The following is a 27,031-nucleotide window of genomic DNA, read 5'->3' as shown; positions in this document are numbered from 1 at the left end:
CACTGTGCCACCGTGCCGCGCATCTGGCACAGGTGAGACTTTGGCCTGAACCTCCTGGTCTAACATTGTACCACAAGAGGGCCCTCTGGTCTGCCTTTAATTGACCCTTTTAAAATTCAAACAGCCATCAGTTCTTGGCCATAATACATCTCAGCTGTTGAAAATTCTGCAATTTTCTTTGAACAAGAATTGAACTGCAATTGGCTTTATAGGCCTATTCCCATAAACAAATACCAGTTTCTTTGTTTTCTCTTTTTAAAAAAGTCCATAGTTTAATACTTCAGCTCAGAATTCCAAACTAAAAATGAGAAAAACCAAGAAAACAGCATTGGCCCCAACATTGGAGACAGGGAATTTGGGAGTTCATGGTTTTGCAAAGGTGCACTAACAATCGCAAGTGTGAATTATGCAAATGAGTCCTAGTAAGCCTACATATGGTTATTCTAGTCTCTGGAAAAATTCCAAGTTGAGATACTTCTGTATCTGGGCAGAGACTGTGAATGAGTCTCAACAGCCATCTTAGTGATCTTTTAATGTCTGTTTATAAAAGAAAAAATACTTCCAGAAAATTCTATTCTGAGTACAGTTGATGTTTAAAGTTGTAAATATGACATGTCTTTAATGGCTATTATGAAGTGCTTGCCAATAACCAATTGTGTACATTGGTGTACATTGTACAGTGCAATATTAGTTGGGTTCACTTGGAAGTTAAACAGAGAAAATGTAGCATTTTTACTTGAAATATTAGTATTGTGTGACTTTACGTTATTGTGATTGAATGGTTGTTCGAATTATACTTGCCTGCAGATAGCTAGCATTGTTATTGTTTCCTTATAGAGGAAATACTCCCATCACCTTGACAGTATAAGTTCCTAGTATAGCCTATTCAGTCATGCCAGGAGAAGACGTGAGCAAAAATATGGTGACATAATCACATAATTGAACCAAGCTGTTCTATAATCCATTGTGTGGCATTTAAGAGTTCAAGATTTCTCTTATAGAACCCACATGGGAGTAGGTAGACTTGAGTGTTATGTGAGCATGAATTTCCTATTTGATATTCAAAAATATTAAAGTTAATATTAATAAAGCTTAGACTTCAGAAATATATTAAGGGTGCTAATATATCAAGGTGCTGCAGTGCCTAGTTACTGGTCTTGTCCAGGTTATTCATGTAATGCTGGCAAGAATGATAATTGAATCAAACTGTTGCCCATCACAGAAAAATATGTTTTTTGTCTCTGCACCAATGACTCAGGTCATAAAATAGAAACATGAAAATTCTGATCCATCTACCATTTCATCATGTATGATACTTTTAAATCTCTTCAGTGGCACATTGATCAGTTGTCTTGCCATTATCCAGGTAGTTAATTACTTTTGCATTCCCACAACATTCTCTCCTAGCTGAAGCTGCTTTGTTGATTTTGTTCAACTGTGATTAAAGTAAGAGGCCTTTCAGGGAAGAGATCATGTGGATTCCCTTTTGGAGCAAACTGCATCAGTTATGATGGTTCCAGGGATGAAGTTTAAGTGGAACTACATATATGCTTTCAATCAAATCCATGTTGAGGCAAATTATAGTTGTCTGTCATTTAGTACTTCATCCTTTGAGTGTAAAATGTTTTTTCTTTCCAAAATCGGCACATCTTGTCTGTAAAGTATCATCTGGAAAATTGATTTTCTCTGAATTTTCAATGATCAATGGTTTTGAGCCGATCTTTGAAGAAAGCTGAGAACAAGGTGTAATTTTTTTTTTCTTGATCTTCTTTGGTTCCTTTAGAATATACAATTTGAAGGAAATGGCAATGGATTTCAGTGTCATCATAAAGATACAGCAATAGGGTGACTAAGATTAGAACTGAAATATATGTACATATTTAAGAAAAGATCTTAAATTAAACGATCAAGATGTAGAATGAATTTGGGTGGAGGGGCAAGTAGAAACTGCAAGGGGCAGTGAATATTACTGGAAATTGTTTATAAGTCGCGAGTGTAATATTGGACTCAGAACATGTAAATCATGTAACATAGGTATTACTATGATAATAGCCAACTCACTTCAGAGACTGGGTAAACCAAATCAACACTAATGCTGTGAAGGATGAATTCCTGGAGTGTGTACAAGATGTGTTCCTTGAGCATAATGTTGAGGAATCATTTAGGGATTAGGTGTCATGTAATAAGAAGGGGTTATTTAATAATCTTGCTGTAAAGGAGCCTCTGTAAAGTAGGGACCATAATAATGGTAGAATTTCACATTAATTTTGACTACAATATAATTCATGATGAAGCATGGTCTTAAAGCTGCATAAAGTAAACTATGAAAGGAATGAGGAGCAAGTTGGCTGTGGTGGTTTGGGAAAATACTCCAAAATATTAGATGGCAGGTGAGAGTTTTAAAAACAGAACATGCTCTGTAGCATCCAGCAGGAAAGGTAAATTTATTATGGCTAATGAAGTCAATTAAAAATTGCATTAAATCGAAGGAAATGGCTCAGAAGGAGGGGGAAGTCTGCAGGTTGGGAGCAATTTAGAAGTTAGCAAAAGAGAGCTCAGCAACTGATTAAAAAAAGGAGAATCTGAATACAAGTGAGCAAGAAACATCGAGGTAGACTAAAAACCTTTTTTTCAGATATTTGAAAGGCATAAGTTTAACTTCAGATAAATGTGTGTTCTCTGCAGTTGTTAACAGGGAAATAATGGAGAGACTAAACTATTATTTTGCATCTGTTTTCACAGAAAGTGATACAAAAAATCTGCCAAAAAATATTTGGCAACAAACGAACTTGTCAAATTTATTAACAAAAAGAAAGAAATCCACTTTCAATCCGGTCAGCTAAAGCCCCTGAGCCAGCTGAACTAGATCCCTGAGCTCTGTAGTAGGTGGCAGTAGAAATGCTAGCTGTTTTGGTGATTTATTTTTAAAAAAGACTTCTTGCTAGAAGTAGCAAGTGTAAGCCCACTGTTTAAGGAAGGAAGGAAAAGGGAGTGTGGAAAATGAGTTTTATTTCAAAAGTGAGAAAATGTGAAATTGGATATTTAGAAAAGAATGTAAATATTGGGCAGTGTCAACATCAGTTTATAAAAGGGAAATTTGATTTGTCAAATGAAGTATTTTTTTGAGAATGTTACTTGTAGCATAGATAAGAGTGCCAGTAAATGTGGTGTAGTTGGATTTTAAAAAGACTTTTCATATGGTCCCATAAAAGAAGCTGGTATCTGAATTATAGTGTATGAGATCCATGATAATATACAAGATGGATTGAGAGTTGCTTCATTCTTGCTGGACAAACAGCAGAGAGGAACAAAATATCATTGTTGGTAGCAGGCTATTACTAATAGAACACCACAAGGATCTGTGCTAGGTCTACAGATGTTCACAGTCTATACAAATTTGAATGTGGGCTCTGCAATGAAAGTTGTGTAATACGTTGAGATTTTGATTTTAATATATTGCAAAATAATACAATTAGGATGCAGGTTGAAAGTTTGTTTTGCTATTTCTGATGTCATATATTTGTACAACTTTGGGTTTTTTTCTATGTTTAATAAACTTAAATGCTATTGTTAAAGAAGATCTGCAGCTTCATGCGAAGATGTTTTAGTGACTGGCCACCATGATAATCACCTCAAAGTTAAACAATTGTTCTGTTAAACTAGGTTTCCTTCTGGGACCTCACTTGTCCAATATTACCATCAAACGAGATCATCCGCGATTGAAGTTCAATTTAGGTTCTTTTAAAGAAACAAATAGGTAGAGGTATTGGACATGAAATGGAAGTGTTGTAGTCGAGCATATGCATAAATTAGAATTTCAAAATGACTTGGAATGTTGCTAAGAGTTTTCTGGGAATAGAAGACATAATGGTGCATTATTTCAAATCTTTGGCTCAGGATAAACTGAGAGAGTTGATAATTTGAAGGTAGAAATAAAAAAGATTTAATATATATGAGATCCTGAATAAAATCCCCCAGCATTCAGGATTAGAAGGAGGGAAATCTAAACCTGATGTGTCATGACTCATTTGCTAAGATTCAACCAAAATTTGTAAAAATCTGACTTAGAGAGAAAAAGAGAAGTAATAAGGGATGGGAAAAAAAAGGAAGTGAGAACTAGAAATCAGATAGCTTGAATTGGAGATAGAGGAGAGTTGAATGTCATAATAATAAATGGGAAGAGAAGAGAAAGGGAACAGAGAAATGGGTAGGGAGATGGAATTTAAAAAGCTTGAATTCTAAAGAGATAAGAAACTCAGACAAATGCTTTTGAGAGGTGGAAACTGAGAATACAGGAAGAGTCAAAACATAGGGGGAGAAGTCTAACTCCAGTGACTGATTTGATTTAACTAGAAATCTACGTTTAATGCTTACAGTTAGAGGTCAGAATGGAAAGAAATTTCATGTACTTTGAAAAGAAAGCTAGGAAAATGGTGTGGCCAGAAGATGTTTAGACTTTCATGTTACAGTATTTTGACAAATGCAGCTATGACTTGTATGGTCATTTGTCAGAAGAACAATTTGTAAACTGTGATACTAAGGGTAGCAATGCTTAATGCTTATGAGCTTATTCCTGAAGATTACTAATTAAAATTTTGGACTTTAAGGAAGAAATCTAAGCAGATAATTGTAGAATTTGTGTGAGATAAGAAATTTTATGGAATCAGTGGTTTTGATGACTTAAGTTAGTGAAAAATAAGTTGAGAACCTGAGGAATACCATGATTATGAAGGAATTCAGAAATAGTATTCTGGTAAACCTTAACATTTACCCAGGTGAACATCAAGTATCAAAGATCTGGGAAAACGACAATTCTGGCTTGAGACTTCCATGATATTTCTCATTGTGTGGAAGTGGCCAAATGGGAATCCACAAGAAAATTGGATGAATAGAAGAGGTAGAAGGACACCAAAGTAATAAGGGATAAAGGCTAGAAAACAGAAGAGACAAAAAGAAAATAGCATGGTCTATTATGGTCAGACAGGACATACAAAGGTCAGTTGTTAGAAGTTGAACAGGAGACTATTTAGCAAAAGAATCCTTAGAAAAGGGGCATCAAGAAAAGATTGTTCGAACTATCTATTAAAAGAGAAGTTGTTTCCTTAGAATCTATTAAAAGCAGAGAATTGATCCAGGACATTCAAGAATATTGATTCTCAGTTATTGTTTAAGAAAATTAGACCAATGGAGAATGTGAATATTTTATTTTGAAAGGGAAGTTATTTTCTTTATCCTTCTAATCAAGGAGGAAAAATCAATAAAAATGTTCAGAGACACCAGAGCAAGCCATTTGCTAATGCATAGCTGATGCAATTTTGTCTTCCAGAGGGATTAATGAAAGAGAAAACATTAACTGGAGGTAGACATGAAGGTCTCAAATCTGTCCAGTTTAACCTGGGTCATTCAAAAATACTGACCTTAGTCAGAGTTGTGGAACAACCAATAGAATTTTTTAAAAAATCTGAGATGGTACAGGCCATACATCCTGGATTGTTTCCTGACTGTGTTGTGATTAGATCTCAGATCCATAGCATATACAGAAAGAAGAAGACCATGTGAAAAAAGGGAGCTGACTTGGAAATTCAGTTATCAGGCATAATATCAATGATTTAAATTTAAAGGGTGAAGGCAAAGAGAATGGGTCTGACATCTTTAGCCTATTTTTTAAATAGGAGTAAGAAACAGATCTTGAATGAAAAGTTATACTCAATAGCCTACTTAGAAATTGACCTTTCCTTCAGCCACCAACCGGATTCATTCCTCCCATCAACCAGCCAGGTTGTACCCTCTACCTATGTTCACTTATCCCCCACCTCACCACTCTACTCCCCCACCCCCTTTATCTCCAGCTTCCCTTACACCCACCCCCAGTCCTGAAGAAGGGTTACACCCGAAACATTGACTTCTCCACCTCCTGATGCTGCCTGGCTTGCTGTGTTCTTCCAGCCTCCTGCTTGTCTACTTAGAAATTGAGTCAGAATCCAGTACCTGACTAATATTTATTTAAAAAACAAAGTACTCATGAGGAAATGGAGACTTGCTCAAATGCCAGCCAATAAGGAGCAGGAAGTAATCCATCAAGTTATACATCCATCTGATTATTGTAACAAAATAATGGCTCGCAAACTTCCAGTGGCTGATCACTTAATAAAACAAATGCCAAGATAGTAAAATATTTTATTGACTAGAATTGCATAAAAATGTCATAAAAATTTTGCAGACATGCCTTACATGTCAGGTAGTGAAGAAACTTCAATTATCAATTAAACCTGATCCTTTAACTCTAATACCAGCTTTAGATGAACTGTTTAGCAGGACTTTAATATATTGTACCAGATTTTTACATAAAACCAGAAATGGGAATCAGTATCATTTGACAATTATGGGTGCCTTGTCAAGATTTCCTGAAGCAGTACCTTTGGGGAAAAAATTGAGGCAAAGCCGAGTGGAAAAGTTAGTTCAATATTTTACAATATCGAATTACAATCACATCAAGGTTCACATTTTGTGTCGCAAATATTTGAAAAAGTAATATGTAGTTCTGGACTAAAACAATTGACATTTTCAGCTTCATCCACAATCTGAAGGAGCATCAGAAAGTTGGTATCATATTTTAAAGTCTGTGAATAGAGCGAATTATCAGAAATATAGTAATGATTAGGATAAATGGTTCCTTTGTTACTGTTTACCATTAGGGATCCCCCTACTGAGTCCACATGTTCACTCTTCTTGAACTTAAGAAGGCGCATGAGGTGAGAGCACCACTTAAATTTATTAAAGAGCAATTTATAAACCAAAGCTCAGATTATGTTTCCAACCTATGGCTTGAGTTTGAGTAAAACTAACCAAAGCATGTGAGTTACCCAAAAGGCATTTGAAAAATGCTCAATAAAACTATGGGAGATAAAACAAGCTGTAATTCAGAATTCTGTTGTCAGAAAAATATTAATTTATTATTTGTCTCTGAGGAACCATTAAAAATAGAGTTCACTGAACCTTATCAAATCAAAAAGAAAGTGATTGATGTAAATTATGCTATTAATGCTTCAGACTAGAGGAAAACTGAGTGTAGTATGGTAAACAGATAATGTGACAGAGAGGATAGTCAGGACAATGAAAATATGGGCAGTGAAATGAAAGTAACTGTGGTTGAGGAATGAATTATAATTTAAACATACAAAATTTAATTTTCTAGTATTCATATCGGATAATATGGAGGGGCTTAAAAAGGTTACAATTTTTTTTCTTATTTATTCATTTGTAGGATGTTGGCATCATTGGCTAGAGCAGCATTTCATACTCATTCCTAATTATGCGGCGGGAAATTAAGAATTAGTCACATTGCTGTGGGTCTGGAGTTGCGTGTAGGCCAAACCATGTGAACATGGCAAATTTTCTTCCCTAAAGGATGTTAATGAGCCAGATTTTTTTTGTTTGCAACCGAAGTTAGGTTTTTTAAAATCAGTCCAGTTATTTATTGAACGTACTGTTCACCATCTGCCATGGTGGTGTTGGAACCGCTGTCTCCAGAACATCAGCTTAGTGTCCTGGATTACTGGTCCAGGAACATTATCACGATGAAACCACAAAGTGATTTACAAAGGTTATTATAGACTTGTGAATTGTTTTGTGTGAATAGGCCACTTAACTGTCAGAGAGCATATTGCAGGAAATGTGTGATACCTTGAAAGCTCCTATCCATATATTCTTCCAATCCAACAAAAAAAATCAATCCGCATTCTGAAGTAGGGTCACTGGACTCAAAATGTTAACTTGTTGAGTTTCTCCAGTATCTGTCGTTCTTTGTTTTTTTTTCCATTTGGGTTTTTTTTTATTCGACCAATCATTCCAAGATGGAGCAAATGTAAGCACCCACAGTTTGGATAACAACATTTGGCTTGCACAGATTCATGAGTCCTGGTATTACAATAGCTGCTGTAGAGATGGCTACATTTAAAAATAGAATACAGAGTTTTAGAGTCACAGAGTCATCAAGGAAAGCAGCACAAGAAAAAGTCCTTCAGCCCACCAGCGCTCTACCAGTTAAAAACAATCTAACTATTTTCATCTCATTTTCCAGCACTTGGCCCATAGATTTATATGCTTGACATTGCAAGTATACATCTAAGTACTTCTTTAATGTTATGACGGTTTCTGCCTCTGCCATCCTTTCAGTCAGTGAGCTCTAAATTCCCACTGGCCTCTGGGTGGAAAAACATTTTCCCACATTCCCTCCTGCCCCTAAATCTATGCTCCCTTCAGGGGGGAAGAGTCTCTTCCTGTCCAGCCAATCTATGCTCTTCATAATTATATATGTTTCATTCACGACCCCTCAGTCTTTACTTCTGCAATAAAAACAACCCCAGTGTATGCAATCTGTCTTCACAAATAAAACTTCCATCCCAGGCAACATCTTGGTAAATTTCTCCTGCACCCATTCCAGTACAGTCACATCCCTCCTAATATTGTGGATTATAGAATTGCAAACATAACTCTTAACAGTGATCCCAGCAACATTTTACACAGCACCAGCATGAGCTCCATGCTGTTAAACTCTATGCCTTAGTTAATAAAGAAAGGTATCCCATAAGCCTTCTTATCTACTTGTTCCATAACCTTAAGGGACTAAAATCCCTCTGGCCCTCAGAGTTCTGCTATTCATCAGGTATTATCTTACCTTATTTGTTCTGCTCAAGTGCATCACTTCACACTTCTCTAGAATGAATTACATTTTAACATCGCAAGTTTCCACAAAACCTGGTAGCAGACTCACCTATAATTTCAGCAATGCCACAGCAAAGACTGTCCTTGTAATTTCTTGTGTAATTGTTTATATTTCTCTTGGTGTTTGCTTATCACATACTCCTGAAGTCTGCACTTCAGTCTTGCTTAGTGTTATGGACCAGGCCAGACCCCCTCAAAACATTTCAAGAAAGTAGCCCAGACCCTAAATTTGCTTGTTGTTTTAAGCAGGTGTAACACAGATTTTCTAGGAGGGATGCAGTTGGTCAAACCACGTAGTTTCAAACGAAATAATTTATTTACAAAATTACCGGATGAAACTCAAAGAAAAGAGAACAGAATACTGAATAACTTAACCTATCCAAAAACCCAACAGATTATCCTATCTTAAAGATGCTGTTCCAAATACTTGCAACAATCCCCATAAATATCCCTTGGCACAAAAGATAAAATCATACTCTTACAGGGTCTTACAGGAGAGATGTCAGAGAGAGAGAGTACCAGCATGGACCTGCTTCTTTGGGTCTAGCAGCTTTTCAACACTACTGCTAAAAACCAAACCAAACCAGAGTAAAGCTGAGCTGGGAGAAACCGCCGCTCCCTCAACACCAGACGCCTGGAGGAAGAACGCCTCATCTTCTCCCTCGGAACACTTCAACCCCAGGGCATCAATGTGGACTTCAACAGTTTCCTCATTTCCCCTTCCCCCACCTCATCCTAGTTTCAAACTTCCAGTTCAGCACTCTCCCCATGACTTGTCCGGACTTGTCCGACCTACCTATCTTCTTTTCCAACTATCCACTCCACCCTCTCCTCCCTGACCTATCACCTTCATCTCCTCCCCCACTCACCCATTGTACTCTATGCTACTCTCTCCCCACCCCACCCTCCTCTAGCTTATTTCTCTATGCTTCCGGCTCACTGCCTTTATTCCTGATGAAGGGCTTTTGCCCGAAATGTCGATTTCGCTGCTCGTTGGATGCTGCCTGAACTGCTGTGCTCTTCCAGCCCCGCTGATCCAGAATCTGGTTTCCAGCATCTGCAGTCATTGTTATTACCTGGGAGAACATACTACCCAGCGTTCATTGTACAAGTGTTTTTTTTCAAAAACTTGAAAGCCTTTTTCCTGAGGCAGTATCTGTTAGCTATAAATAAACTGGCCCTAAATCCATTTAACTTAGACTTTCGGAGTCTGTGTCTTTCCTGACTTCTCTGTAAAATAAAAACTAAGGACAACTTAATCTTGTTAAAGGAGCAGCTTCATCACACCTCCCTCTTTTTTTAAAAAAAACCTTTGATATCCAAAGATGGCTTCATTTTAAAACTCTTTAATCTTAAGCTGTTAGTACTCTACAACACACATCCACGTTACATTGGCATGAAACATGCTAACATACACAACTATATTCCGGTCCTGTCTGTTGTAGTCCTGCCATCTAATGTCTCTGTTTCTCATTCGGGTCTTGACAATGCATCATTAATCGTGTTTTCTTGTCCTGCCACATGCATGATTTTCAAATTGAATGGCTGTAACAATAAGTTTCACCTTAGCAATCTGGCATTGTTGTCCTTAAATTTCTCCGCAAACTTCAATGGATTATGATCAGTGCAGGTGATTGTCTTAGATACTGGTAACATAAACATTGAAATGTTGTAATGTCAACACCAAGCACAAAGTCTCCTTCTTGACCATCGAATATTTTTGCTGAGGAATGTTCAATTTCCTAGAGAAATACCCAATAGGTCTTTCTATCTTCTCGTCATCTTCTTGCAAGAACACAGCACTGGCACCCACGTCACTTGCATTGATAGCCACCTTGAATGGCTTTGCATAATTACGTGTGGCTAATACAGGAGCAGTGGTTAACACAGATTTTAGGCTGTCAAATGCCTTCTGATAATCCGCTGTCCACTGCAACATCTTGCCTTTCTTTAGAAATTCAGTAAGTGGAGCAGTCACACTGCTAACATTTGGTCTAAATTTTTGATAAAATTCACTCAATCCGAGGAATTGTAGTACTGCTTTTTTTGTTGATGGTATGGGAAACTCCCGATTACCTTTGTTTTTCATCCTGTGGGGCTATTTGTCCATGTCCAACACCATGGCCCAGAAAGGTAACTTGGGCTTTGGCAAATTCACTTTTAGGTTTATCACCAAGCTTGATTTCCAAAGGCAATTGAACAAGCCAGATAAATGTTGCAAATGTTCCTTCCATGTGTGACCAAAGTTGCCAGGTCATCTATATATACACGACACAGTCGGATAGTCAGGCAATGATTGGTTAGTCTCTGAAATGTGGCTGGCGCATTTTTTGTACCAAATGGCATCACTGTAAACTAATTCAATCTGTTTGGTGTTATGAAAGCTGAAATTGCCTTTGCTCTTTCTGCTGAAAATGTGTTCCTTGAAAAGCGCAGCATGTCAGGCAGCATCCAAGGAACAAGAGATTCGACGTTTCGGGCATAAGCCCTTCTTCAGGAATTTGCTCTTTCTGACAAAGGTACATGGCAATATCCTTGGAGCAAGTCCAAATTAGAAATATAAGTTGCTTGTCCCACCTTCTCAACACAGTCTTCCAAATATGGAATTGGATATGCATTGACTGCATTAACTTTGCAATAGTCTGCACACAACCGTTGGGTACCATCTGGTTTTGGCACCATTACTATGGGTGAGCTTCACTCACTGTAACTTACCTTGATTATGTCATCTTGGAGCATGTGTTCAATCTCTTTTTGAACCTGTACCAACTTTAGAGGGTTATTCTTATAAGGATGTTGCTTAATTAAGACAGCGTCTCCTATATCTACATGTATAATTACCAGCTTATGTCCACATATCTCCCCATGTGCGAGCAATAACTTCTTTCAAATCATTTTGATTTTCCTGTGGAAGGTAACTCAATAACTTATTTCAATTTTTGACAACTTCCTCATTGCCCAATTTAATTTGAGGAATGTCCAATTCAGAAACCTCTGAACTTGGTTCTTCCCTCTACATTGTAACCAATAACACATTCTCCTCTTCCTTCCCTTTCAAAATACCGATTGAGCATATTTACATGACACACTCTGAGAATTCTTTCTGTGTGGAGTCCTTATCAAATAGTTCACACACTCGGTTGGCGTCCGACTTGATAAGGTCCACTAAATGTTGCTTTTAAAGGTTTATCTATCGCTGGAAGTAACACTAACAACTTATCTCCGATTGCAAAATTGTGAATTTTTGATTTATTGTCTGTTTCCTGTTTCCATTGTGTCTGTGAAACTTTTAAATGTTGTCTAGCCAACTCCCTTGCTCTATTTAATCGTTCCTACAATTTGACACAAAGTCCAAATATGTGGTCCCTGAATTCTGACTAAGCAATTTTTCCTTAATCAATTTTAGCAGTCCTCTCACTTCATGCCCACAAGTGAAGTCAAATGGACTGAATTTGGTCGATTCCTATGGTGCATCTTTGATTGCAAAAAGTGCAAACGGAATGTCCTTATCCCAATCATCTGATAGTCTTGACAATAAGTCCTCAAAATGGTCTTTTATGCCTGATGCACCTCTCCGTGATTTAAATTGTTTCATTCCTAAGCTGTCCATAACTTCCTTGAATAATTTTGATGTGAAGTTTGACCCTTGATCTCATTGTATCTCTGTCAGAAGTCTGCATCTCGTGAAAAATTTGAGTAAGTACTCGACAATCTTTTTAGCTGTGATATTGTGTAATGGAATGGCCTCTGGAAATCTAGTGGACGTATCCATTATTGTTAACCAATACTGATTCCCACTTTTTGTTTGAGATAAGGGTCCTACTCGATCAATTAAGACTCTTGTGCAAGTTTCGTCAAATGCCAAAATAGGTATTAAAGGTGTGGATTTTATTACTGCCTGTGGTCTTCCAATTATCTGACATGTATAATACGTCTGACAAAATTTAACTATGTCCTTGTTCAGTCCAGCGCAGTAAAAATGTTTTTGTATTTTAGCTTGAGTTTTTCTCACTCCTAAATGACCCCCAAGTGGTAACTTATGCCTGACTCGCAATACCTCCTTTCTGTGAACCACTGGCAACACCATTTGATGAACATCTGTACATTTCTCTTCTGCCTAAATATGTAATGGTCTCCATTTCCTCATTAAGACATCATTGTAATGATAAAAACAATCGGGAATACATTTAGATTTTTTTTCTGTGTATGCCTTTGGATAAAATTGCTTTAAATTTTCATCTTTCTGCTGTAACTCAGTTATGTTATCTGAGCCAAAGATGCCTGTTGTGTCATCTATCTGCTCCTGGTTTATCTCAATCATTTGATCAAACAAGGTCTCTGCTCATTCCACTTCAACTTTCTTATCTGTACTCTTTGATCTCTTCTGTTTCAACTGGTGACTTTGTGACCTCATTACCACACAGTCAGGAAAACTCCCAGGACATGTGTCTGCAATAGTTCAGTTCTCTGAGTTTCCACTGGCTTTTCTCCCACAGTAGGCAACATTCCTACCTGTGAACCAACTATATTGTTAACAAGGACAAATTGTATTCCTGGAGCTGAGAGTTTGTCCATGACTCCTACCACAACTTCTCCATTCTTCACTGGACACTCTCACCTCACTTTACATATTTGCGCTCTTCTCATTTCACCATGAATCCTTGTTACTAGCACCTTTTCTGGCAGTAGTCTTTCAGAAGTACTTATTTCCTCATCTTTCAACTTCACAGATTGAGAGGAACCTGTATCTCTTAATGTAACCTCTTTACCTGCTGCTCCCGGCCTATGCAAATAAACTACCTTTGCAGGTGTACGGTTTAAGAAGCTCTGGCACTGCCTCCTTAACTGACCTCTGATCAGCTTGTTCATTCTGATGCAGCTTTCTAGCTTCCACTGTGCTTTCCATTACCACTCCAACAGAATTCACTGGCATCCTGTTTTTCTAGATCTGGCTTTCCAGTGCTTTTCCTAACCCACCAACACTGTGATTTCATGTGACCTGCTTTATTGCAGTGAAAACACTGGAGCTTTTTCACTTCTCTTTCCCCTTCACGGATTTCCTTTTTACCCTGTGGTAAGATATCCTCATGATTGTCACCAAGTTCGACCTTTCCCTTTCCACTTGAGGATTTCTCCTTTCCCCAATTTCTATCCCTCGCGTATTGAAATTGATTTTGGAAGCCAAACTTTGATTTATGGACCAACTCATGATAATCAGCCATTTCAGCAGCTAATCTTGCCGTTTTAACTTTTTGCTCTTCCACATGAGTTCTCGCTAGTTCAGAAAGTGAATTTTTGAACTCCAGTCTAAGTGCCAATTTCCGAAGTTCAAGCTCCCTCTTTTTCCTTAGCTCCCTATATATTTCTCTCTCTCTCTCTCTCTCTCTCTTTCTTTCTCTCTCTCTTTTTGTTCTGCTTAAGTAATTGGTACTTTTTCTCTTTCATCAACTTTTAATTGCAATTCAAACTGATTTATTTCTGTTGCCCTTTCATTGCTTCAATTTCAATTGAATTTTAGCCAACTCTGTGAATTCTGATGGCATTTCCATCAAGTTTAAATGCTGAGCTATTGCTGTAATTGTCTTTCCTTTCCTCACGGAAGAAGGCAGCTCCAGCTCCAGCTTGTCAGCCGATACCAGCAGCTTGGCCTTAATCAAATTTTGCAAAAACCCAAGGTCACTTCTTCTATCCCAGAAAACTCGTGGTGACTGAAAGAGCCATGCTATCCCAAGCACTGTTTACAACAGACACTAACACCTACCAGTTGCTGCCTTCAAATCTGACAACCCTAATCCTAAATAGGAACTACCAAACAAATCCCGCAAAGAGCCTCTAGTCTGTTAAGGACCAGGCCAGACCCCGATATTTGCTAGTTTTTTTTTTAAGCTGATGTAACATGGATATTCCAGGAGGGATGCAGTTGGTCAAAACTTTTTTTTTAGATTACTTACAGTGTGGAAACAGGCCCTTCGGCCCAACAAGTCCACACCGACCCGCCGAAGCGCAACCCACCCATACCCCTACATATACCCCTTACCTAACACTACGGGCAATTTAGCATGGCCAATTCACCTGACCCGCACATCTTTGGACTGTGGGAGGAAACCGGAGCACCCGGAGGAAACCCACGCAGACACGGGGAGAACGTGCAAACTCCACACAGTCAGTCGCCTGAGGCGGGAATTGAACCCAGGTCCCTGGCGCTGTGAGGCAGCAGTGCTAACCACTGTGCCACCGTGTCGCCCAAACTTGTAGTTTTAAACAAAACAATTTATTTGCAAGATTACCAAATGGAACACAAACAAGAGAGAAGAGAGTACTGAATAACTTAATCTATCTGAAAACCCAACAGACCATCCCAACTTAATGATGCTGTTCCAAATACTTGCAACAACCCCTATAAACACACCTTAGCACAAAAGGTAATATCAAACACATCAGAGAGAGTGTCGTCCTGAATTTTCCCCACCCCTCCATGGAGGCAAAGTGCTCAGAGATATAGTATAGTTTTATCTTTATTCGGGCCGCTGGAGGGAAAGAGAATGATTGCCCATGTGCACAGAGACATGAGTTCTCATTCTTCTCTGGAAGAACAATTTCTCAATGTAGTCATTTTACAGGCAGGAGCATCCAGATAAGGCAACATAAATATTAATTGGGTGACCGTTACAGTTGCCAAGCATCAACAGTAAAGATTAAGCCATCTGCTGTCACACAATGAATGTTCTTAACATTGTTAACTGGCTTCACATAACAAATACTTTTTACCTTGTTAACTGACGTTACATACTGAATGCTACATCATCTTGTTAAATGACTTTACATAATGACTGCTTTTCCACCTTGTTAACCCATTGCCCTTGCCTCCAGCACCCCATTGTTAACTGTAAGTTCTGATCTGATCTGAGTCATGCTCAGCTGAACCTCTTGTTTCACAAAACTCAGAACTTCACTCTTTCCCTGCCTGTTTATATCCGATGCACATTCTCATCCCCTTCTTTTGTCATTTCATGATAACCACCAAGATGGCACTACCAGCTTTCATAAGATTCTCACAGCCAGTATTTAAGCAAGTTATTGACACACGGCATACAATGATTAGTATAACAAAAATTACTAGTCCATTACAGTAAATGGAATTTGAAGAATCCTCCCATGTGGAAAAAGAAATTCACCAGTAAAATTCTTAATGACCACCCCATCCCCTCCAAGTCGAGTGGACACGGGCCAGTTCTCCTAAATCTTCTTTAGTAAAGTCCAACCTGAAAACAAAATTAAGTCTGTTCTTGCATCACTCCTCGCAGAAATGTGAATTCTTGAATAAGGGCAGTTAAGTGCTTCACAAAACTGTTGAGATTTCCATCCTTCCGGACGATGCTTCAGATGGAGGATGTCAGTGCATCTGAGCATGTAGCGCAGCAGCTGCAGCTGCAGACAAGGTGAACACAGCATTCCTTGCTGCTTCCGCTCCTGCTCTGCTGATAAATGTAAGAAAGCCAACTGGCTGTTGTGATGTTAGCTTGATCAGTGAACCTTCATATTCCTTAAATGATTGAAAGACCAGGTAAATCTCACATGGTTTAATATCCATAGGAACGCACTGACAAAAAGCATACCAACCTCCTCTTCACTTGTTAATTTCTTCACTTTCATGCTCATGAGTGGAGAGCTGATTGAATTCGTTGGATCAGTTTGTGGAGGGGTGGGTGGTAGTCCGAAGGCATGCTTCACCTGTGAATGGAGAAGCTCTAGAGAAGATGTTAACTGCTGGAAGTATCTTTGCATTTCCTGTCTCATTCCTTCCTTGCCAAGATGGTTATCAGTATGAAGAGTGACACATTTAACTACACTAAATTGTGTCTGCCTAATTCTTTGAATTCTTGAAGTCTTTTACTCTGTTCAAAGTTTGTGAGAAGATTTGTAGCTCAGGTGCTCGTTGTTGTGTTTCTGTTCGCCGAGCTGGGAATTTGTGTTGCAGATGTTTCATCCCCTGTTTAGGTGACATCCTCGGTGCTTGAGAGCCTCCTGTGAAGCGCTTCTATGTTTCCTCCGGCATTTATAGTGATTTGTCTCTGCCGCTTCCGGTTGTCAGTTCCAGCTGTCTGCTGCAGTGGCCGATATATTGGGTCCAGGTCGATGTGTTTGTTGTTAGAATCTGTGGATGAGTGCCATGCCTCTCTCACTCTGTTCAATATTTATGACATTATCAAGTTTTATACAGTTCATAAACTTCTAAATTGTACTATCTAAACAATTCAGGCAATTATAAACAACAATCAATGGTCGTAAAATCAAACCCTCAAGTGCCTCCATTCAGGTTATTCAAAGATTATATTTTTTTAACAAATTGATACTTGGGTTATGTGAAAGCTGTCAGGAAAAGTATTTCAAAAGCCTGGAACAGCAAGAAAACAACAAAATGTTTCCTGTACTTTAGCAATTGAAGAGGTGACTTCAGTTCAGATTTATATCTAAAATATTCATGGGAAGCAAATGCAGGACATTTTAAAATCATTTCTCCAAATGAAGCTTCCCAAATAAAACATGGCAACTTTGGTAGTGATCAACCTTCTTTGAGTTTGCAATATGAAGGGGCCGATGAAGTCTTAACAATAATTAATAGAATTTAAACAGCTCAGCCTGAAGTTCTGGAATTCTCTTGAATCTTAGCAAAACTTCAAACTCAAAATACATTCTTTTTGTGAACACTCTGCATTAAAAACACAGCAGCAACGATATCTTAAGACAATACTCTTATCTGGCTAAAGCATGACCACTGACCCAACTGGTTTTTTAAAGCAGGCATTGCAGAATTTCAAACAAATCAGGGGCTCAAGGCACTCCATCAACGTATTTTAAGGTTACAAGTTTGATAATTTTGAGGAGATAAAGTTGTACAATTTCAATACAAAAACAAAATTTGCCCCATTACACAGCCCACAAAACACATTGAATTGAGATCCTGATTCAAACAAGGCAAAAAAATTAGTTAACAGGTTTTTCTAAACCAGTATTTTAACAAACCAAAATTTTTAAACATCAAATGCTCTCAGCATGGCACAATCTACATTGAAACTTTGCTTTTTTAACCCAAGTATTAGTACAACCTTAATTGCGGTGTTTCTCGTTTTTTTTTGCATCCTCTCACTGAAGTTACACTAATAAAAAGAGGAAGCCCTCACAGCAGACCACATGGCGCCGCAATCCAAGCCACTCTCTTTCCCCAGAACAAAGACACTCAGAGCCTCAAATTACATCACTTGGGATCTTTAGCCCCTTTCTTACTTTACTCCTCATGAGTGCTCAAGCCCCACTTGAACACAGAAAACTCAAATCCCAATTAAACACAGAGAGCTCGAAGCTCACTTATAAATACACAAAACTCGAACCTCAGCACCTGCGAAGGACCTGAAACTCAAATCAACCCACCCAGTTGACTCGAACCCCAGTACCTCGCAGAGGGCTTGAACCTCAACCAAACACACCCCAAAGGACTCTAATCACAGTACCACGCAGAGGAATTCAACCTCATTTACAAACGCACATGCACCCCACCCCAACTGGGGACTCTAACCCCAGGACCGCGCAGAGGATTTGAACCTCAACCAAGCTCATCCCAGAGTCCTTGAACCCCTGTATCGCTCAGAGGACTCCTCCCTCTATCACACCACCCTCAGGGGACTTTGATCCCAGTACCGCACAGAGGACTTGAACCTCAATCACACCCCTCCCCAATGCAGCGCAGAGGACTCAAACCTTGGCCTGCCAGCATGTTTGTGAAAATGTGTTTCTCGACTGAACTAATTACTGTTCGAGGAATCCGTAGAATCTAGAGTGATCGAGTGAGGGGACCGTCTCTGACACACAGGCATATCGAGAGGAGACCAAGGTTTAAAATCTTACCTTGTGGGCCTGTCTTGAGAGACCGATCGTAACTATCAGTTTGGATCCTGCCAACTACGCCATTATTGTAGTCCCATTTCCCACTCTCAGTCGAAGCAAGACGCTCAAAGACAAAGTATAGTTTTACCTCCTTCATCTTTATTGCGGACCCTGGATGGTGACAGAATGATTGTCAATGTGCGCAGAGATATGAGTTCTCAGTCTTCTCTGGAAAACCAGTTTCTAAATTAACTATGTAGTCATTTTACAGAGAGGAGCATCCAGATAGGGCAATTGGTTAATTAATTGGTTGTCCGTTACAAATCAACAAGCATCAAAAGTAAAAATTAAGCCATCTGTTGTTACACAATGAATGTTCTTAACCTTGTTAACTGGCTTCACATAATGAATACTTTTTAACCTTATAAACTGACATTACATACTGAATGCTTTTTCATCTTGTTAAATGTCTGTACATAATGACTGCTTTTCCACTTTGTTAACGCATTACCCTTGCCTCCAGCATCCCATTGTTAACTGTAAGTTCTTATCTGGTCTGAGTCATGCTCAATTGAACCTCTTGTTTCACAAAACTCAGAACTTCACTCTTTCCCTGCCTTCTTATACGTGATACACATTCTCAAGAGGATCAGCACGGACCTGCTTCTTTGGGTCTAGCAGCTTTTCAACACTACTGATAAAATCTAAAGCAACCAGAGAAAAGCTGAGTTAGGAGAACTGACTACTTCCTTTTCATTTTCATGTGTTTTTTTTTCACAAACTTGAAAACCTTTTGCCTGAGGCAGTATCTGTTAACTATAAACAAACTGGCCCTAAAACAGTTCAACTTTGAATTTTAGGAATCTGTGTCTTTTACAATCTCTCTGGAAAAAAAACAAGGACAACATAACCTTGTTAAAGGAGTGGCCTTGTCACATTAGCAAAATTGAGAAATGACTTTATCTTCCTGGATGTCCTTGCTACTTCATTCTGGTGACTTGTGCTGAATGCTTCACTAAATGTCAGTGCATTGTTTACTACAACCAGGATGTCATTCTTTGTGTCAGCAATTGGGAGGAATAGAGAATATGACAGCAGGTCATATATTCTCTGATGTATTTTTTTCTTCTTTTTTCTCATAAATAACCAAGCCACAAAGGAAAAGGGGCAGGATTTGGCGTGGTACTTAGACTCGACTGGAGATATGGAAGATATAGACTGTAGAGAAATAGATGGTACATCTTGCAGTATGTCCAAATTACAGAGGAGGAAGTGCTGGATGTCTTGAAACGGTTAAAGGTGGATAAGTCCCTGGGACCTAATCAGGTGTACCCGAGAACTCTGTGGGAAGCTAGAGAACTGATTGTTGGGCCTCTTGCTGAGATATTTGTATCAACGATAGTCACAGGTGAGGTGCCGGAAGACTGTAGGTTGGCAAACGTGGTGCCACTGTTTCAGAAGGGCGGTAAAGACAAGCCAGGGAACTATAGACCAGTGAGCCTGACGTCAGTGGTGGGCAAGTTGTTGGAGGGAATCCTGAGGGACAGGATGTACATGTATTTGGAAAGGCAAGGACTGATTCAGGATAGCCAACATGGCTTTGCGCGTGGGAAATCATGTCTCACAAACTTGATTGAGTTTTTTTGAAGAAGTAACAAAGAAGATTGATGAGGGCAGAACAGTAGATGTGATCTGTGTGGACTTCAGTAAGGCGTTCAACAAGGTTCCCCATGGGAGACTGATTAGCAAGGTTAGATCTCATGGAATACAGGGAGAACTAGCCATTTGAATACAGAACTGGCTCAAAGGTAGAAGACAGAGGGTGGTAGTGGAGGGTTGTTTTTCAGACTGGAGGCCTGTGGCCAGTGGAGTGCCACAAGGATCAGTCCTGGACCCTCTACGTTTTGTCATTTACATAAATGATTTGGATGCGAGCATAAGAAGTACAGTTAGTAAATTTGCAAATGACACCAAAATTGGAGGTATAGTGGACAGCGAAGAGGCCTCCCTCAGATTACAACAGGATCTGGACCAGATGGACCAATGGGCTGAGAAGTGGCAGATGGAGTTTAATTCAGATAAATGCGAGGTGCTGCATTTTGAGAAAACAAACCTTAGCAGGACTTATACACTTAATGGTAAGGTCCTAGGGATTGTTGCTGAACAAAGAGACCTTGGAGTGCAAGTCCATAGCTCCTTGAAAGTGGAGTTGCAGGTAGATAGGATAGTGAAGGCAGTGTTTGGTATGCTTTCCTTTATTGGTCAGAGTATTGAGTACAGGAGTTTGGAGGTCATGTTGTAGCTGTATAAGACATTGGTTTGGCCACTGTTGGAATATTGTGTGCAGTTCTGGTGTCCTTCCTGTTGGAAAGATGTTGTGAAACGTGAAAGGGTTGAGAAAAGATTTACAAGGATGTTGTCAGAGTTGGAGGATCTGAGCTGAGGGAGAGACTGAACAGGCTGGGGCTGTTTTCCCTGGAGCGTTGGAGGCTGAGGGGTGACCTTATAGAGGTTTACAAAATTGAGGGGCATGGATAGGATAAATAGACAAAGTCTTTTCCTGGGGTCGCGGAGTCCAGAACTAGAGGGCATAGGTTTAGGGTGAGAAGAGAAAGGTATATAAGAGACCTAAGAGGCACCTTTTTCACGCAGAGGATGGTACGTATATGGAATGAGCTGCCAGAGGATGTGTTGGAGGCTGGTACAATTGCAACATTTAAGAGGCATTTGGATGGGTATATGAATAGGAAGGATTTGGAGGGACATGGGTCGGGTACTGGCAGGTGGGACTAGTTTGGGTTGGGATATCTGGTTGGCGTGGACGGGTTGGACCGAGGTGTCTTATTTCCATGCTGTACGTCTCTATGACTCCATGACTGGCAGATGATAAGCCTTATCATGCCATTTTCTGCGTGGATATGTTAGTTCTTGACATACATAAAAAAACGTACTCTGCAGACATTTAAAAACCTACCTACTATGACTGTTGGTATATGCTTGAAGCACTGTTGGTTTCTTGCTTGAATTGTGTGTAAAGTAAGAAATTAGTCGTGCAATTTCTCGAGTCATTTATGGTGCAGAGGTCGGCTATTTGGCCCATTAAGTTCTTGTTGGTTTCCTACTGAACAAACCAATCAGCTCCACTTCACTGCTTTGGCTCTATACTCCTGCATATTTGTTTCCCTCGTGCATTCAAGTTACTTTTGAAATCTTAATTATGTTTTTATAAACTACCTAGATGAGGGTGTAGAAGGAGGCTTACTATATTTGTGGATGGTACTAAGGTCAGTATAGTTGTGGATGTTGCTGAAGGATGTTGTAAGTTACAGAAGGACATAGATGAGCTGCAGAACTGGGCTGAGAAGTGGCAAATGGAGTTTAATGCAGAAACGTGTGAAGTTGGTCACTTTGGAAGGAGCAATAGGAATGCAGAGTACTGGGTGAGTGGTAAGATTCTTGGTCGTGTAGATGAGCAGGGAGATCTCTGTGTCCGTGTACATAGATCCCTCAAATTTGCCACCTGGGTTGATGGGGCTGTTAAGAATGCATATATTGTGCTGAGCTTTTATTAGTAGAGGGATTGAGTTTCAGAGCCATGAGGTCATGCTGCAGCTGTACAAAACTCTGAACCACACTTGGGGTGTTGCTTACAGTTCTGGTCACTGCATTGCAGGAAGGATGTGGAAGCTTTAGAAAAGGTTCAGAGGAGATTTATTAGCATGTTGCCTGGTATGGGGGGAAGGTCTCATGAGGAAAGGTTAAGGGACTTAGAAGGGACTGAGAGGTGACTTAATTGAGCGTATAAGATAATCAGAGGGTTAAATCGGGTGGACAGTGAGAGCCTTTTTCCTAGGATGGTGATGGCTAGCATGAGGGGCAATAGCTTCAAATTGAGGGGTGATAGATATAGGACAGATGTCAGAGGTAGTTTCCTTACTCGGAGAGTAGTAGGGGCATAGAATGCCCTGCCTGCAACAGTTGTAGACTCACCATCTTTTAGGGCATTTAAGTGGTCATTGGATAGACATATGAATGAGAATGGAATAATATAGGTTAGATTGGCTTCAGATTGGTTTCACAGGGCGGTGCAACATTGAGGGCTGAAAGGCCTGTATTCGGCTGTAATGTTCTATATTCTATGCTTTATATCTGCATCCACCATCCTTTGTGCAGCTGTTTCCAGGTCTTTATTATTCCAGGTGTAACAAAGTTCTTCCTCGCATTCCATCTACATCTTTGTTCCCAAGTTCTAAACCTGTGTCCCGAGACTTTGTCCTATGAGCAAATGAGAACAGGTCTTCACTGTCCGGCTTATTTAAATATCTCACAATCTTGTGCACCTTTCTAACTCTGTCTCTGTTAGTCTAAGGAGAGAAATCCCAGTCTTCACCAAGTCCTAAAGTGTAGTAACCAGGGCTGGACCCAGTTCACAGATTGAGGCTTTACCAGAGCCTCATATAAGTTGAGTTTACCTTTCCTACTCTTGTACTCAATGAAGTCTAAGAACTCATTTGCTTGCCATGCTGTCAGTAAGCCCAATGACTTTCAAAAGCAGCATCTGAAGAGCAGAAGAATCGACAGTTTGGGCATAAACCCTTCATCAGGAAGGCCCCTCCGGTTCTTGATTTCATTATGACATTGGTCTAAACATGGCATAAAGAACTGAGCTTTAGATGGGAAATAAGAGTAACTGCCCTTGATGTCAAAGCAGTGTTTGATCAAGTGTGGTATCAAAGAGCCCTGGCAAAACTAAACTGATTGAGAATTGGGGGATGATCTGATGTGCTTTTCCAGCTTGGACTGACTCCAAGAAAATGACATTCCTGCTACACAAAATACCAGGAAATGACCAACTCCAACAAGAGAGAATCCATTGCCCCTTCATAGTCAATGTCATTACCATCACTGAATCTGCCACTACCAACATCTTAGGAGTCGCTATTTGTGAGAAATTGAACCAGACTGGTAAAATAAATACGGTGGTTACAAAACCAGGTCAGAAACTGGGACATTTGAGGTGGGCAATGCACTTCCTGACTCCTGAAGACCTGTCTGACATTTACAAAGCACAATTCAAGTGTTTGATGGAATACTGCACATGAAACAGTACTCCATTTCAGTGATCTCCAAGATGTATTGCATGCTTTTCCCAGGACTGCCTAGTCAGCAGCTTTCAAACCCACAACTGCCATAATCTCAAAAATCACTGGCTGCAGAAACATGCCATCATAATATCTTCTCTAAGCCACTCCCCATCTTGAGTTGGAAATTTAACATAGTTCCTTCAGTGTTGCTGGGTCAAAATTCTGGAACTCCCTCCGATGGCGTTGTGGGTGTAACTACAGCAGTTCAAGAAAGCAGCTCAGCAGCATCTTAAGGGCAACTAAGAATGGGCAATAAAAGTCCCAGGCATGGACACCATGAAGGAATAAAAAAATTAAATTAATTTTGGAAATAGGGTAACTAGGCCATAAAGTAGTTTGACGACAAAGATTCACAAGTTTAAAATTCTCTCCAATGTAGATCAGCAAACATAGGGGTAATGGGGCAATGAGAAAGGACCATCGGTTTCTCTTGGACTAACTGGTAACACTTTAAAGAGCTGACACAGGTATAGTGAACCAAATGATTTTGTCCTGTGCCATCCAGTTCTGTAATATTTCCAGTTAGTCTGCATGAAGAGAATTTGCTTTAGCTGATTGCAGTTGTATTGATTTTCAGACCACTAAAGGAGCAATGTTTATGGAGAAGGTGAACTGGATACTTCGAGTCTTTAATGAAAATAATTTATAGTTCTTCTGGTGGCGATGATTTTCTTTTTTAAGTTGCCCATAAATGGGAATGAGACATTAACAGGTTTTCGTAGTATTTCACTGCCCCTATTCTCAAGTATTATGTGTGTTCCAATTGAGGTGAGAGGGGAACATTTAGGAGAGAAGTGCAGGGAGGCTGGTGGGTGACTGGAACGCTCTACCAGTGAAGGTGGTGGGAACAGGCACTTTAACTATGTTTAAGATTTATCTTGATACACACATGAATTTGAGGTGAACAGAGGGATAGATACCATGCATGGGCAACACGTAGCAGGTCTAAATAAGGAATACGAAATGGCAGAAGATTTGTGGGTCTGTTCCTGTATTGTATTGTATTGTATTACTGTGTTGAATAGGTGAATCAGTGAATTGCTGTATCCTTTCTTTAGGTAATCTGGACATTTGGTCTAATTCTGAATTGCTGCTCCTTTCTTTCCAGGTGATGGCAAGTGTAATTTTGTTACGTTGGAATTCTTTGGAATCTAGTATCCTTCTGCAGCTGGTACTGAGTTCAGTCCAGATGTTCTAACGTCTCATTTCTTATTATTAAAATTTATGTTTTAGACAGATGAAGGAACAAAATAAGAAATTGGCCAACCTAAAGCACAAAGAACAAGTGGAGAAGAAAAAAAATGCCCAGTTACTGGAGGAGGCACGACGAAGGGAGGATAATTTAGCTGATGACTCCCATCAACTCCAGGTACGAAGTCCTGTCACTCTGGTTTTAGTTGTAATTCAGCAGATTTTATGTGCTGCTGCACCAGCTTCAGAATTATCACTATTTCTGTGGCATGGAACCTTCTTACCTGCCACATTTCAAGAAATTAATTACCCTGGCTCTCAACTGGGCTAAGGGAAAATATCCCTTCAGTATTGTGGAACATTCCATTGTTTGGGATTTGTTAAAACAAATCTATTTCTGTCAGCTTATAGGAAGAACATGTCACTGTTGGCACTGAGCACTCTGCTACTAGTATTGAATTTGTAGTAAGTTAATTTTTTGAAAATTTTGCCGTAGTGTTCAGAGAAAGGTTGAACTGAAACCATGACTCTTCCCATGTGATGTGTAATGCAGATGTAAAAAATGCTTAAAGACCAAGACCATATTCTTTTACCAATATTACAGTGATACTTAAGGTGACCAAGTGAATGCAAAACTTGTCTTCATATTGTTTCAGCAATTTTTGTTAATGTGTGTGATTTTCTTCCATGGACTTTCACGTTCCTACTCTGCAATTTCTATTAATCCTGTCAGTCCCTATCACCTGAGAACACTATTGTCCACTGACTTTGGTTCTAGTGTATCCCTGCCTTCTTTCACCTTAGTCTTGGTACTGTTATTTCCTGTGACTGGGCCCTATGCTGAGGAATTTCCTCCATAAAATGACCATCCCAGCTAATTCCTTCTGTCTTATGTGATCTGAAATCCTTGGGATGATTTTCTTTGCAAATACAAGTATGTAAATGCAAATTATAAGTTATTGCAAAAACCGTATAAACAACTCAGTTGATTAATTTCATTTATTTTCAAAATGCAATAATTTTGCAGAAATATATAGGCACCAAATTTTACTGTAGAGGATTTTGAAAAGCACGTTGTCCTAACATTCAAAATTTTATATTTTCTGCAAGGCAAGTTGCTTAATGTCTGTGAAGAAAATGTCATAGAGATGGAAACAGTTCATCTGTTTTCCTTAGTGAACAGGATAAGCATCTACTTAACTGATAATCTTGAAGAATTGTGAATTAATAGCACAAAGAACAGTACAGCACAGGAACAGGCCCGTTGGCCCACTAGGTCTGCACCAACACATGACAGCTCTCTAAACTAAAAGCCTCTTGTCTCTGTGTGGCTTGTGGCTCTACTCTCTGCCTATTCATGTAGATATCAAGATGCCTCTTGAACATTACTATTGTATCTGCTTCTACCACTTCCTCTGGCAGCGCATTTCAGGCATTTACCACCCTCTCTTTTAAAAAAAAACTTGCCCCTCTCTCTCTTTTAAACTTGCTCTATTTGACCTTGTAATAACCCTGGGAAAAAGTGTTATTCTATCCATGTCTCTCAGTTTTGTGTGAGAAAGAAGTTTAAAGTGGAGCAGGTGAATTGAATGTCAAATCAGAAACAGGAAGAGAAGGGAGTGAAAAGAAAGTGAATTAAAAGAGAACAAAAGAGATGGATGGGATAAAACATTTTGAAAAGTATTCAAATTCAATATTTTTCAAACTTCTAATAACTACAAATCTGAAGGAACAGTTAATTTTGGCAGTAGTTAACATTTAAGAGTAAATGCAAAGTTGCTATAGTACTAGAGGACCATAGGGCTGCTCTCTCATTGGAGAGTGACAACTAGGGTGAGTTTAACCTGAAGGTTACCATGCCTCATATGAGGGTAATGGATGAACCTGCACTGTTGACATCATTCTTCAAGCTAACTGAGCTTTGTTAAAAGTGGATTTATACTGCAGTGGACGTGCTGAAGCAATTTAGTTCATATCTATCACAGCACAAAACAACCTAAAACTACTAATGGATTAACCAGACACAGATGCCATTTTTATGAAGCCTTATTTTGAAAAGATTAGAATCAGATGAGGGTGGATAGCTGGAG

At 39.3% G+C, this 27,031-nt stretch overlaps 1 protein-coding gene across 5 annotated transcripts in view; it reads left to right on the top strand.

The window, feature by feature from the left end:
• Positions 1 to 27,031, top strand: part of erc1b (ELKS/RAB6-interacting/CAST family member 1b) — an 850,092-nt gene that overhangs the window by 258,230 nt on the left and 564,831 nt on the right. For all 5 annotated transcript variants that reach the window (XM_060839426.1, XM_060839431.1, XM_060839427.1 and 2 more), the window contains one exon: positions 24,984 to 25,119. In XM_060839426.1, the coding sequence (XP_060695409.1) occupies positions 24,984 to 25,119 (136 nt within the window). The remainder of the gene's footprint in view (positions 1 to 24,983; positions 25,120 to 27,031) is intronic.

This window comes from Hemiscyllium ocellatum, chromosome 19 (assembly GCF_020745735.1).
Source record: "Hemiscyllium ocellatum isolate sHemOce1 chromosome 19, sHemOce1.pat.X.cur, whole genome shotgun sequence".
NCBI classification, from domain to species: domain Eukaryota; kingdom Metazoa; phylum Chordata; class Chondrichthyes; order Orectolobiformes; family Hemiscylliidae; genus Hemiscyllium; species Hemiscyllium ocellatum.
This window is presented reverse-complemented; position numbering and strand designations above follow the sequence as displayed.